This window comes from Martes martes (genome assembly GCF_963455335.1).
Source record: "Martes martes genome assembly, chromosome: 1".
Taxonomy (NCBI): Eukaryota; Metazoa; Chordata; class Mammalia; order Carnivora; family Mustelidae; genus Martes; species Martes martes.
In genome coordinates, this window is record NC_137888.1 from 214,162,375 (window position 1) to 214,175,806 (window position 13,432).

General features: G+C 57.4%; 1 protein-coding gene across 2 annotated transcripts; it reads left to right on the forward strand.

The window, feature by feature from the left end:
• The first annotated feature begins 2,097 nt into the window (after positions 1 to 2,097).
• MYDGF (myeloid derived growth factor) lies at positions 2,098 to 13,295 on the forward strand. Of its 2 annotated transcripts, none has more exons than XM_080799630.1 (6): positions 2,098 to 2,339; positions 3,419 to 3,469; positions 9,165 to 9,226; positions 10,613 to 10,694; positions 11,497 to 11,569; positions 12,820 to 13,295. In XM_080799630.1, the coding sequence occupies exons 1-6, from the start codon at positions 2,166 to 2,168 to the stop codon at positions 12,897 to 12,899; spliced, it is 522 nt and encodes a 173-aa protein (XP_080655756.1). In that variant the 5' UTR covers positions 2,098 to 2,165; the 3' UTR covers positions 12,900 to 13,295. The 2 variants fall into 2 exon arrangements, with proteins under 2 accessions (XP_080655756.1, XP_080655757.1); XM_080799631.1 differs by lacking the exon at positions 12,820 to 13,295 and adding an exon at positions 11,688 to 11,804 and having other exon boundaries at positions 2,141 to 2,339.
• Positions 13,296 to 13,432: the final 137 nt, after the last annotated feature.

Consider the following 13,432-nt stretch of genomic DNA (forward strand, 5'->3'; position numbering starts at 1 on the left):
CCAGACCTCGTCATTCTTGTTTTCTTGAAAAATTAAGCAATTTGTGACAAAAAGGGTATGTGTCTGGGCAGGGGGGAAGCTTATATTAAGAATTCTGATTTGTAGAAATTTCACCTGCATTTCCTCAGCTAATTTTCCTGACAACCCCCTGATGTAGGGATTATTTTCTTTTTAGTTTGTTTTGAAACAATTTTAGGCTCACAGAAAAGCTTCAGAAATAGTGCGGAGCTCCTGGAGACCCTCCACCCAGCCTCCCCTAATGTTCACATCACCACGTAACCATGGTGCAGTCAGGTTAAGGAAGCCAGGAAATTCGCATCAATACAATCCTATTATCTACTACGCGGAGGCCATTTTTCTGATCCAGGGCTGTTACTGACTGAACACGTCCCTCCAAAATACGTATGTTGAAAGCTAACACCCAGTGTGATGGCATGGAGAGGTGGGGCCTTTGGGAGGGGGTTAGCTCATGAGGGTGGACCCCCACGAATGGGACGAGCGCCTTCATGAGAGAGGCCTTCCCGCCCCTTCCGCCCCGTGAGGACAGTGGGAATAGGAGCCTAGGAATGCCTATAAACACCATGCCTACTAGATACCTCGCCTTGATCTTGAACTCCCAGCCTCCAGAACTATGAGAAATTAGACCTGTGTTTGTTTATAAGCCTCCCGGTCTGCCGTACTTTTGTTACAACAGACTGAACTCAGACAAGGACCCCATCCAGGATCCCATACTGTGTTTCATTGTCTTGGTCTCTTCACTCTGTGATGGTGCCTCAAGCGTTGTCTTTCATGATGTTTTGAAGAGTACTGCCCTGTTATCTTGCGGGATGTCCCTCAGCTTGGGAGCCTGTAGGATATTTGCTTATAATTAGATTGAAGTCATGCACTTGGGGCAGGAAGTCTAGGGGTACAGCTGAAAATGTTTTTTCAGTCGTTGAAGTCTCATTGGTGACATTGGGCTAAAGATGGTGTCTTCATTATAAAATGACTATTTTTCCATTTATAACTAATTAAGCATCTTGGGGGGAAATACTTTGAGCCTATAGAAATATCCTGTTTCTCATCACACTTTCCCCCATCAATTGTTAGATCTGTTAACCTTAAAAAATAAAACTGCCAGTTATTTTACCAGTAAAAATAGGTTTATTCAGGAATAGTAAGGAATTGCAACCCACGGCAAGCGAGCTACAGCAAAAACCGGAGGCAAATCTGCAGAACAAAGGAAACGACTACGCTTATGGAAGAAAGAGCAAGTCAGGAGCGGCTATTATAATCAAAAAGTCCACTGCCGGGGCGCCTGGGTGGCTCAGTGGGTTAAAGCCTCTGCCTTCGGCTCAGGTCATGATCCCAGGGTCCTGGGATCCAGTCCCGCATGGGGCTCTCTGCTCGGCAGGGAGCCTGCCTCCCCCTCTCTCTCTGCCTGCCTCTCTGCCTACTTGTGATCTGTCTGTCAAATAAGTTAAAAAAAATCTTAAAAAAAAAAAAAAAGTCCACTGCCCTCAGTGCCAGGTGTGGTGACTTCTCATTGGCTGGGCCGGGCAGGGCTGTGGCTGTCTATCATTGGCTGGGCTCTGGCTGTGTTTCATTAGCTGCGCTGTGATTATCTCTCATTGGCTGCCTCTGATTGGCTGAGCTGTGGCTGCCTCTGATTGGCTGGGCTGTTGCCAGGGCAGGGGAAAATTTCCTTCCTCCTGCTAGGGCCCTGAGGTAGTGGTTAACATACTATGGACTTGCAAGGGGCTGGCCTTCCTGTTGGGTCTGTAACTGACTCCTAGGGTGCAGAGCTTTCCCTGCCGGCCTCTCCACTCCATCCTAAACGAGGGTTCCTCTAATTTTCAGATCCACCCAGGGATCTTGGGGGCAACAACTGAGGTCATCGTCCATTTCCCTCATTCCGGACGGAACTTACTACATTTACTAACTGGAAGAGCTGCGGGCTCTCTCAGGGTTAGGAGCTGCAGCGCGCTTGGTCTCCAGGACCAGTCACCCCAGGGACTCCTCCCGGAAGTCCAAGCCCCGCCCCAATATGGCAGCCCCGGCGCGGGAGGAGGCGGGGCGCGCCAGGTCACGTGGCTGGGACGCCGCCGACGTGGCCTCGAGCGGATGCCCCACGTGTCCCTCGCGGCGTCCCGTCGCCGCCCCAGCCCTGCAGACCCGATCTCAAGATGGCGGCGCCCAGCGAAAGGAGGAACGGCGGAGGCGCGAGCTTGTGGGCTGCGTTGCTGCTGGCGGCCGCGGCGTTGAGGCCGGCGGAGGCGGTGTCCGAGCCCACGACGGTAGCGTTTGATGTGCGACCCGGCGGCGTCGTGCACTCCTTTTCCCAGAACGTGGGCCCGGGGGTACGTACCGCTGCCGCCCCGGGGGCTTGAGCGGTGGCGCCGGTGGGGGCGGGCCCTGAGAAGGGGACGCGGACGTTCGGGGGGCGGAGACTGAGTTGGGACTGGGGTCTGGGGGGCGCGGTCACCACTGAGGTGCGACTGAGTTTACAGGAGCCGGGAGTCCTGGAGTGCGGGGACTCGGAGGGGGTGGGTCCCCAGCCTCAGTGCCTGTTTCCTCTCACATGGCCAGCGTGCCCAGGCAGCCCTCGCTCCCAGACCAGGCGATCCCCCCGCCACTGGAGGGCTGAGCCGCCGCAGAGGTGGGGAGAGAGGAGGCTGAGGGGTAGTTTGCCTCCAGGCTCTGCAGAAGGTCAGCCCAGCTGCAGCTCTGACGAGGGAGGAAGTGGACAGACGTTGCTCTTTTTCTCCATTGCACGAGGCCCTCCCTCTCTTTCAGTGAGGGGTGAGGCAAGACCTCACCTGGAGGTCTGCAAGCCTGGGTCTAGCCCAGCCCTCCCCCGAGCTTGTTGGAGAAGCCCTTCCCCTCCCTCCTTCGCGTTCCCTGTCTGTAAGGGATGTCCGTAGTGCTGTTTATTGAGTACTTCCTTATAGCCAGATACTGTGCCAAGTGCTTGATTTGTTAGGACCATTTCACAGTTGAGGGAAACAGGCTCAGAAAAGCTTCCCTTGTCTGAGGCCCACAGCAGGGCAGAGATGGGTTTTCTGGTGTCCATAACCTGCTTCCAAAGTCCATGTGCCTAGATGGGTGGGTGCTCGAGGGTGTAGGACCTCCCCCTTCCCCTCTTCCTGTTCTCCATCCCCCAGAAGCCACCTGAGTTGTTTGTCCTGACTCAGGAATGCCCGAAGGGGGTGGGGGGGGCAGGTAGGGCAGTCCTACGTGGGTAGACACTGGGAGGCCTTGCGGGGCGGGCCTCCTGGGACATCAGCCAGGAATCTTGCGCTGCCTCCTTCCGCTTAGTGCAGATGCTCAAAAGACGGATCGTCTTGACTTTGGATCTCAGAAGGACATCCTGAGACCCTGCACCATAAGCACTAAGGATCACCTCCTAACAAGCTTTTTTCCACCTTCCATTCTCCAGGACAAATACACTTGTGCGTTCACCTACGCTTCTCAAGGAGGGACCAACGAGGTGAGTTGTTCAAAATTCCACGTAGTTTTGTGTGGCAGTATCCACTGTCACGGAGAGATGCTCTCCAGGAAGCAGTGGGGTTGGGTCAAACCTTAATTAACTTACACCCATTGAACTATTCTTGTCTCACCAATAAAAGATAATGCTTAAGGTAACAAGTGATGGCAGATTCCCCCTGTAATTCCAGAGTGAACAAGTGTCTGGATAGAAAGAGGCCTGTGTGATACAGACGTGCTGCGCCCATCAGCCTCTCTTAGGAGTATTTTATTTGCCTTCTGTGCTGCCTGACAAATCATGACAAACTTAGCAGCTTAAAACAACACCCATTTATTATCTCACAATTCTGGAGGTCAGAAGCCACAGTCAGCTCAGCTGGGTGCTTCATAAAGCCAAAATCAAGTTGTCAACCAGCAGGGTCTCATTTACAGGCTCGTTCAACCTGTCGGTAGAATTCAGTTCCTTGCCATGTAGGACTGAGGTCCCCATTTCTTGGTGGCTGTTTTCTCCAGCAGCTGGTGGCCGAGAAATAATAAGAAAGATCCGAAGCATAAGAAGAAAGTGACTCACCATCGCTGGCTGTGAGGGGAGCGCAGGGCCGGGAGGGCAGGTGGCCCCTAGGAGCTGAGGGCAGCCCCTGGCAGGTGGCGTGACTTCGCTTTTACCCCTGCAGGAACTGAATTCCGCCATAAGCACATGAGTTTGAAGAGGACTCTGGGCCTCAGTCAGGGGTACAGTCTGCTGACACCTTGAGTCCAGTCTGGGGAGACTCTGAGCAGAGGGCCCGCCGTGGCCAGCCTTTGCCTCGGGGACTGAGAGCTGAGCAGTGGGGAGTGCAGTTAAGCTGTTAAATTTGTGGTCATTTATCACGCAGGGTAGTGACTTGAATAACCCCCCACCCCCAAAGATACATTCACATCCTAATTCCTGGAACCGTGGACGTAACTTTAATTGGAAAAAAATATTTGCACAGTAAGTTCAGGATTTTGCAATGAAGAGATCATCCTGGGTTATACAGGGGGGCCTAGATCCAGTGGCAGCTCCTCTTACAAGAGACACTCAGGGGAGATTTGATAGAAGAGGAGAAGACACACAGGAAAAGGCCGTGTGAAGACGGAGGCAGAGACGGAGGGGCGCAGCCATAAGCCAAGGGACACCTGGAGCCACCAGAAACCGGGAGAGGCAGGAAAGATCCTGCCCCCCGGGCCCTCAGAGGGAGCCTAGCCTGGGGACACCTTGATTTGAACTTCTGGCCCCCAGAACCGGCAGAGAAGAAATGGTAGTGGTTGTAAGGTGGCGAAGTTGGGGTGCAGCAACGGCCACCGCCACGGACTAGCAGTGACGCGCTGTCAGAAGGCACCCCGAGAATAAAGTGTTGGCGTGGAGTGCTGTCTGCATACTGCTGCTTGGTCTTACCGGGCAGGAGAGCTGCGGGTGTTCGGGAAGACACAGATTTTCTGCTCAATGTCGTTAGAAAGAATAAAAGAAAAAAGGAAGAATTCATCATCACTATAAAAATCAGTAAAAACCATCTTCTCTTTTTTTTTTTTTTTTTGAGATTTTGTCCATTTCTTAGACAGCACAAGCGGGGTTGAGAGGCAGAGGGAGCAGCAGGTTCCCCCTTGAGCAGGGAGGCCGATGCGGGGCTCAGTCCCAGGACCCTGGGATCATGACCTGATCTGAAGGCAGAGGCTAAACTGACTGAGCCCCCCAGGCGCTCCCCATCTTTTTGTCCCTAATTGTGCTTTTCCTCCCCAGCAACCAGACTTTAGGAAGTACTCTCGTTCCAGAACAGTGTGCGGCACTGTGTCACCTGACAGTGCAGAGTTGTAGAGATGGGGGCTGCTTGGGAGCCGCTCTTGTGCCTGTCACTCCCGGCAGGCCGGTTCTCAGCCCGCCCTCCTCCCCCTCGGGACAGCACATTGAAATGGGCAGGAGTGGCTCTGTCCCCCCCAAAGCACGGCTAACGCCCAGGATTCGGGGCCGGTTCGCTCTCTGAGGGAGCTTTCCCAGGCAATGGGGCCTCGAGCAGCCTCCCCAGCCCCACCCAGTCAGGGCCAGGAGCACCCCAGCCCCCCAGTCCTGACTTCCAAAAACATCTCCAGACATTGCCCAGTGTTCCGTGAAGGACAGAATTCTCCCTCATTGGAAAGCACCGGGCAAGAGCGACTTCTGGTACTCTGGATAGGTCTTGTTTGTAAGTAAATGATTCCCGGTGACGTTATTTTAACGAAATGCAGCAAACAAGCAGTGACCCGGCTTCCTGCGATCGTCCGCCCCTTCCTGCCTCACCTCCAGGCCTCACTGCTTCTCCAGCTGGTCCTCTCCACTGTGGGATGAAGCCACGTGCTGGAATGTTCCTCCTAATCGTGAGCCAAAGCCCATCAGCCCGGCCTAGCCCGGCACCTGGAACCAGTCCCACCATGCCCTTTTCCCGTGGCAGCCTTCGGATGTGTGTAGATAACTGATTCACGGGACCATGAACCGAAGCAGCAGCTCTCCTGTGGCGTCTGTGTGATGCTAAGCCACGTGCACATCTCATTTCTTCCTCTCCACCACCCCAGGAGGCCACGGTGCTCTGGCGTTACCCCGTTTCACATTCGAGGACACGGAGGCCCAGGCTCCCCCAGCTGGGAAGTGACCGAGGTCCCTGGGGCACAGACCCCTAACCACTGCTCTGTGCTCCTGACCCAGGGTCACCAGCAGCTTGAAAGAGAGCAAGCTCGTGCCCCCCACCCCACCTCCTCCTCCGACTGAACTTAAACTCTCAGAGGTGGACAGCCCGCTGCCTTGTCGGGTGAGGGAGCCAAGTTCACGCACGCTGGCCGGGGCTGCCGCAGACCGGAGCCCTGCCCTGGAGTAGTGGTTGGCTCACAAACTATACTTCCAGCAGTCGGCTGGAATTTGTTTTGGAAGATGGGGTGCATCCTGCAGGAAATCACCTCTACGCAGAGCAGACGTGTCGTGGCTCGGACTTGTCGCAGCCGTCTAGAGCGGTGACAGGACCACAGGGAGCCGAGCGCCTGGGCGGGTGCTGCATGAGCCGGAGGGATGGCTCTTTGGTGGCTGTCCTGCGGCCACCTCCCAAGTGAATGGCGGCCAGATTCTCAGTGAAGGTGCGGGGATAGTTAGATGTTCTGTAGCTTTCGCCGGACATGGACACCGCGAAGATGCCCCTTGGAGCAGCCGGAACGGAAATCAGAGAGGCCCCGGGGGGCATTCCTGCAGAGACCTCATCAGAGAGAGGAAGCCCCAGCGTCTGGTTGGCGCCCGGGAGGACCCATGGCCGGGCTGGGGGTGTGCGGGGCGCCGGGTGCACGGAGCGCGGAGCTGAGACTTCTGAGGGAGCACAGCCCACGCCGGCTCCTTCGGTGATGGTTGGCTTCGGCAGAGGGTCACCTGGGAGGCCAGGGCTGTGCTGGCAGGTGACAGTAGGCACAGGATGTCTAGCTGGGGAGCTTAGCTGTGTTCGGTGGGGACGCAAACAGGCTGTTTCTTACGAAGTTAGACGTGTGCTCACCATATAACCCCACACTCCCACTGTGCGCTGTCTGCCCTCCAGGAATGAAAACTCACCCATGCAAAACCCTGTACACGACCCTTCACAGCAGCAGGGTTCATGGTGGCCCACAGGCGGAAACAACTGTGGTGTCCGTCAGTGGGTGAACAGAGGCACACAGTCTGTCCACCACACACGGGAGCATCACTGCTGTATACAGGGGTGCGGCACCCACATGTTGCCCTGGGGACAGACCCTGAGCCCACATGTGTGACACATCCAGAATAGGCCCATCCACGGATGGGAAGGGGGCTCATGTGGGCGGGGAAGGGATAGAGCTTCTTTCTGGAATGTTCTGGAACTAGATTGTGGGGATGGTTGCAGATTTCTGCATGTGCTAGAAAACAGAATCGTTTGCCATACGAGGGTGAATTGTGTAGCGTGTCCATATTTCTCAGTCGAGCTATTGAATAAAGGACCCGTGGACACGGCCCATGGTGTGGAAGGCTCTCCAGTGTCCCACACTAAGTGAAACCACACCAGACTGCGCACTGCCTGGTTCCAGTCTGGGGACAGTCTTGCAAAGGCACAACTCTGAGATGGGGTCAGCAGTTACCAGGAATTTGCAGGAGCAGGTTAACTGCAGAGGGTAGAGGCCGGGGACCCAGGGACACAGATCTGGTCTGTATCTTCATTAGATGGTGGATACGGAGCTAGAAGCATTTGTTGGAGCTTCTAGAACTGTCACCAAAAGGGGTGCATTTCTCCACAGGTCGTTTATATCTTAATAAAAACTAATCACAACCGCCAATTAAGTGTCATCTGTCGCACCCGGCCACTCCCGTGCTGACTTCCCCAGGGGCTCAGGCTGTCCCCGGAACACACACTCGCAGGAATGACTTCATGCCCAAACCCGAGCCTCACCATCTGCGCGCCGCGCCCTGCAGCCACAAGACCGCCGTGAAGCTCACGGAACCGGGAGGCCACTCGGAGGAATGTCGACCCTCTTGCTAAGAAACTCTTGGTTTAAATGTTTGCATTTGTAATTTTTATTTTTTTGCATTTGTAATTTTTTAAGCAGTGTTTCAACATTTGCCTCATCTTCAAGAGCTTCTTCAGAGCGGTGGAAAATCTCTCAGATCTATTTCATTGCATAAAACCGTTTCCACGTGCTCACAGGCCTTCGAGCCACGGACAGGTGTTTTTAGAGAGGGAGGGAGAAAACCCGCCACGTCCGTAGGTGTGGCCCGCAGCTGTCCCTTTGTCGAGCCAGAGTCCCTGGTTCCCGGTTCCCTGCTGTGGGCAGACAGCATCTGGGGGACCGTTTATTCCCGTCGCGATGAACCTAAAAATGGCCTTGTTTTGTTTATGAAGAAACTCTGATGTTGAACCAGGAATACCAGTATCTTATCACTCCAGGCAGGGGACTGCAAACTCACATTTTATTAACAAAACATACAGTCGCCTTAGGCACCCCGGAGCCCACAGGGACTGTCTGCGTCCGCCCGCCAGGTTTGCAGGCGCCATGAAAATTAGAAAAAGCTGGTAGTTCGGGAGTCATTTAAAAGTTTTAATTTTCAGGGGCCCTGGGGTTGCTCAGTCGGCTGAGTGTCTGACTCTTAATCTTTCTTGATTTTTTTAAAAAAAGCTAACACTTTCACACCCTCCCAAAAGAACACATAGAAAGCTCCCTGGTGCCTCCATCACCGGGTCCCACCCGTGTCCTCCTTGTAGCCGCAAGCACTGCGGTCTCGTGTCTGCTCCGAGGACTTGGTCCCGGTCCAGCAAGCACGGATATAGGGTCTCCTTTTATTTCAGGGTTTGTTTTTTTTTTTTTGATAGGCTTTTTAGAGCCTATTTTTTAGAGCCGTTTTAGGTTCATGGCAAAAGTGAGCACAAGGCACAGATTTTGACACGCCCCCGGTTCCCCCCCACCAGTGGCCTCCCCAGTCATTGACGGCTGCCACTGAGAATGGGACGCTTGTTGCTGAGCCCACGCCGGCCTGTAGCTGACAGTCGGGCTCAGTCTCAGTGCTGCACCTCCTGTGGGTGTAGACAGGCGCCTGAGGACACGTGCCCACCCCTGTGTGCTCTCCCGGAGGCGTCTGCCTGCCCTCGAGCCAGGCGGCAGCCGGGAGGCCCAGCGAAGGTTGGCTGCCTTTGCAGATGGGCTGACCTGTGTCTTCCCTCTCTCCCCAGAAGTGGCAGATGAGCCTGGGGACCAGCGAGGACCACCAGCACTTCACCTGCACCATCTGGAGGTGAGCCCGGGGTCCCTGTGTGGGGTGTATGTGTGTCTCCCCTGCAGGAGGCACTTCTCTGGGGCTGCCGAGGGTGGGTGCCTGCGGTGACTCCAGGCGCAGGAGCCGTCACCCCTGCGGGGCATGGACTGGGGGCAGTGGTCACCCACGTGCAGGCAGGAGGGGCAGGGTGACACTGCTGGGGAGGGCTCCCCAGGGAAGCTCATGGACACTGAGGCCCAGAGGGGGTGGGGAGGCCGGGGGCCAGGCTTCCCCACACCGTCCCCCTCTGTCTCCCTGCCCTGTACTATGGCATGAGTGAGCGGTGACCCTGAGAAGGGACAGAAGGAACGGGGTGCTCAGCCGCATGGGGGTGGGTGCCGGAATGGCGTCACATCCTGGCCCTGCTCCCCAGGTCTCTGTGGCCTGGATCTGGTTCTGCCGGCGTTGCTTGTAGGGCTGGTGTAGTGCACGCATTCCGGGGGACTCACAGACCTCCAAGCCCTGGTCCTGCCGTCGGGGGGGTCGGCAGAAGGGCACACATCACGTCAAGGGCCGTTGCAGGACACCCATGTTTGAGTCCTGCTTGCAGGTAGCACCCACAGTCCCCTGCCCGCTGCTGTCTGAAACAGGAGCTTCTAGGCAGTGCTGGGGACGGTCTCACCCACTCTGGACCAGCCCCTGTTGGCAGCAGGCAGAGGGGCCCCAGGGGCCGTCCTGATGATGGTGTGTGGGCACCAGCACCGAGCCACAGAGGTCTGTGGTTACGCTGGGCCCCAGAACCCCCCTGACTGTGGGGCCGCCCGCTTGGCGAGAGGTCCTGCTGAACGGGCTGTTGTCGCAGCTTCACACATTGGCTGAGCAGGCCCGGCGCAGCCGCTGGGGCTTGGAGGGTGCGGGAGGCTCCCTGGACCTCCCCTGCCTCCCTGCTGACGTGCCCCCAGCAGGACTCTCCTGGCCCCCCCACCGCTGCCCCTCCACCCCAACCCTGTCCGCTCTCCCCCTCCGTGGCCACACGGGGCTCTTCATCCTGCACACACTGTGGCCCCTCGCTGCCCCCATCCCCCATGCAGCTCCTCTCTGCTCTGGCCATGCTGACCTGGTGGTTCTATAAATGCTCCCTTTTGCACCCGCCGGGACCCCTGCCCTCCGCTCGCTCCCTCCTCTGCCCAGTTAACTCCTGCGCTTCTCGACCCCTGGGATGTCATCATTCCCTGGTTCCTGGTACAGTACCTGGAACGGCTTTGGCGCTGGATGAAAAAGCGCTCGTTCTGTCGTAAAACAGCTCGGACCCAGAAAGAGAACCAGACTTGTCAGTAAATGAGCCAAAAGAATGTTCTAGTAAACAGGAAAGAGATGATGTTGAGGAGGCTGGGGCTGACCCCCTTGCCTGCCCTTCCTTTGCAGGCCCCAGGGCAAGTCCTACTTATACTTCACACAGTTCAGGGCAGAGGTGCGGGGCGCGGAGATCGAGTACGGCATGGCCTACGTGAGTACCGCGCACGCGCAGGGGCGGCGGCCCGGGGCGTCCGGCGGGGGCTGCAGGGCAGTGCGGAGACAGGCACCGGCCCTTAGACGTGGGACACCATGTGGACTCCAGGCCGGGGTGTGCCAGGGACGGGGCGCCGGGCCCAGAGCAGGACCCCGCTGACCCCTAGAGACCGGCTGCGGGAACCGGACACCTGGCCTCCCTCTCTTACCACCCCCCACCTGCCATCTCCCGCCAGTGTCCCCTGCTGGCGAGGCCCATGGGAAGCCAGCAGGGAGGCGCGGGACCCTCGCGGGGACAGCAAGGGCAGGAGCGGCCGAGGTGAGGGCGGCCTGCTCGCTGGTGTGGGGAGGGCCTGGCGTGCTGCGGCTGCCCGTGCCTTGTGGTTCGTGGCCCACGGAGCGCACCGAGCGGGGCCGCTCCCAGCCTCCCACCGCGCACCGCCGCTCCCTGCGCCCCCGAGCTCCCAACAGACTGGGAAACTCACTGAGCCCATAGAAGGAGACACCGGCCTGATTTGTGCAGTTGTATTCGGGAGGCTGTCCTGCTTCTGGCGTTGGCGTCTGTTCCCCAAAGGGGAAAGTACCTTCCTCAGACGGGCAGCAAAGGCATGAAGTTTGAAGCCGCTTGACCATCTCTTAAGCGGATTAACCGCCGCCGCTGCGGGCTTCTCTCACGTGCTTAAGAGAGCGGTGACTGGGCCCGCAGTCAGAGCGTCAGAGCCCGCGCTGCCCTCGAGAGCGGGAGGAGCAGGCCGAAGGGCCTTCCTTCCCCACGAGCGTGTCTCCGCTTGCTCTTTCAGTCAAAAGCTGCGTTTGAGCGAGAAAGCGACGTCCCCCTGAAAAGCGAGGAATTTGAAGTGACCAAGACGGCAGGTACGTAAGGTGGTTTGTGGAGATGGAGCCCGGGTTCAGGCACAGAAGGTGTGGGGGGGCAGCACCCCCATCAGAGGGTCGGGTGACAGCCCAGCGTCTGCATGCTGTTTCTGTAAAGGGCTTTGTGGAGGCGACAGCCTCTGCCGAGACCACTCAACCCGGTGAGCAGAGCCGTGAGCCACAGGGCACCGAACGGGCACAGCTGCGTCCTAATAAAACTCGATTTTAAGAACACAGAAATGTGAATTACGTATCACAAAATACCATTTTCCTTTGATTTCGGCTGGCGCTATGTAAACGTAAAAACCAGCCTTAGCTCATGGAATAGGCCAAGCCCTACTTGGGGCATGAAAATCTACTGGGCCCTTCAGGGACGTTCGGTGGGATTGCTGCCCAGAAGGGGACCCCTGTGACATCCACAGAGCCTGTCCTGGGTTCTGTGACTAGGAACAGCTTCAATGACTGGGCAGCGGGGTTAGGAACCCCTAAGGTCTTGGGAGGGGGCTGGGTGTCCTGAGCTGTGTTCAGCTCTCAGGGGCAGATGCTGAGCAGAAAGAGGGCTGGGAAGCTCCGGAGTTGGGGCTCTGTGCGTGAGAACAAGGGGGTGAGCGATGATGACGATGGACTCGGGAGTAGAACCGTGTCGTAGGGAGCTCTGAGTGTCCTGAGGGGCACAAGAGGTGAGGCGAAGGATCCTTACGGTTGTGGGGATCACCAGGCATGGGGGTAGCGGGGGGTGTGGTGAGCGGGGCTTTCGGGAGGAGGGGCCTTGGGTCTGGAAGGAGCCCTGCCCCACCTGCAGGTCCTGGAGGGTGTGGGGGCAGTTCCAGGAAGAGGTCCAGGACAGGAGAAGGGGTGGCCAGCTGAATCTTGACCTCTGGGTGCACAGCAGAGGGGCAGGGCTGAGCCATTGGGGACGAGCCAGTGGAGGCCACAGTCCCAGGTCCCGCTTGAAGGACACCGTTGGGCCTCAGACAAGTTCAGCAGTGCAAGTGGGATGTGACGCAGCCCGCCCCCGACCCCCATCCATCCTCGCTGTGGCAGAAATGACCACCCTGAATGTTCCTGAGGCCCCCTCCTGCCCTCAGGACTAGCCCACCGGCCTCTCCTTTCTTTGGTTCCTCACCCATAAGACTTTCAGGGCTGGGGGCCTTTCCATGTCGAGTTCACTTCCGGGGGCTGTGCCCCTACCCTGCCCAGGATGCAAAGCGTCTGGAGTGGTGGGGCCCGACCACGTGCTTCTCTTGCAGTGTCCCACAGGCCCGGGGCGTTCAAGGCCGAGCTGTCCAAGCTGGTGATTGTGGCCAAGGCATCCCGCAATGAGCTGTGACCAGGAGCCCCAGCGGGGGGCGGCTTTTCCTCATTTCTGCTGAAGGAGCTGGGCTCTGGGAGAGCTGGCACGTTCCTGGTTTTCTCGGGGGGCTGTTGGTTGATGTCCTCTGAACACGGAGCAGGGGTCTGGGACCCACTGCCTGTCTTTCTCATCAAAAAAGGCACTGGGGAACGTGAAGGGGCCTCCCCGGGGAATCGCGGCTTTCCTGAAGCCAGTGCGGGTCTCTCCATGGATCAGGCCAGGCTCTGGATCACTCCCAGGGACAACGATCCTGCTGTCCTGAGCCTGAGCCAGCCGTTTTCTTACCGTTTTCCCAGGGGACCTTCTTCCAGGCTAACTGGGGAGAAATGAAATGTCCTTTCATATTTAAATAAATAAGATGGTTGAAAAGCAGCCACGGTGGCAACTGGCACTGGTGCCAGCCTGTCTGGGTGCTTGGGGCCGGGGGCCCGGAGGCAGCAGCAGGGTCTGGCCACCCGCACGCCCTGCTGGAGACGGTGACCTGTGTCACCACAGCACCTGGAAATCTC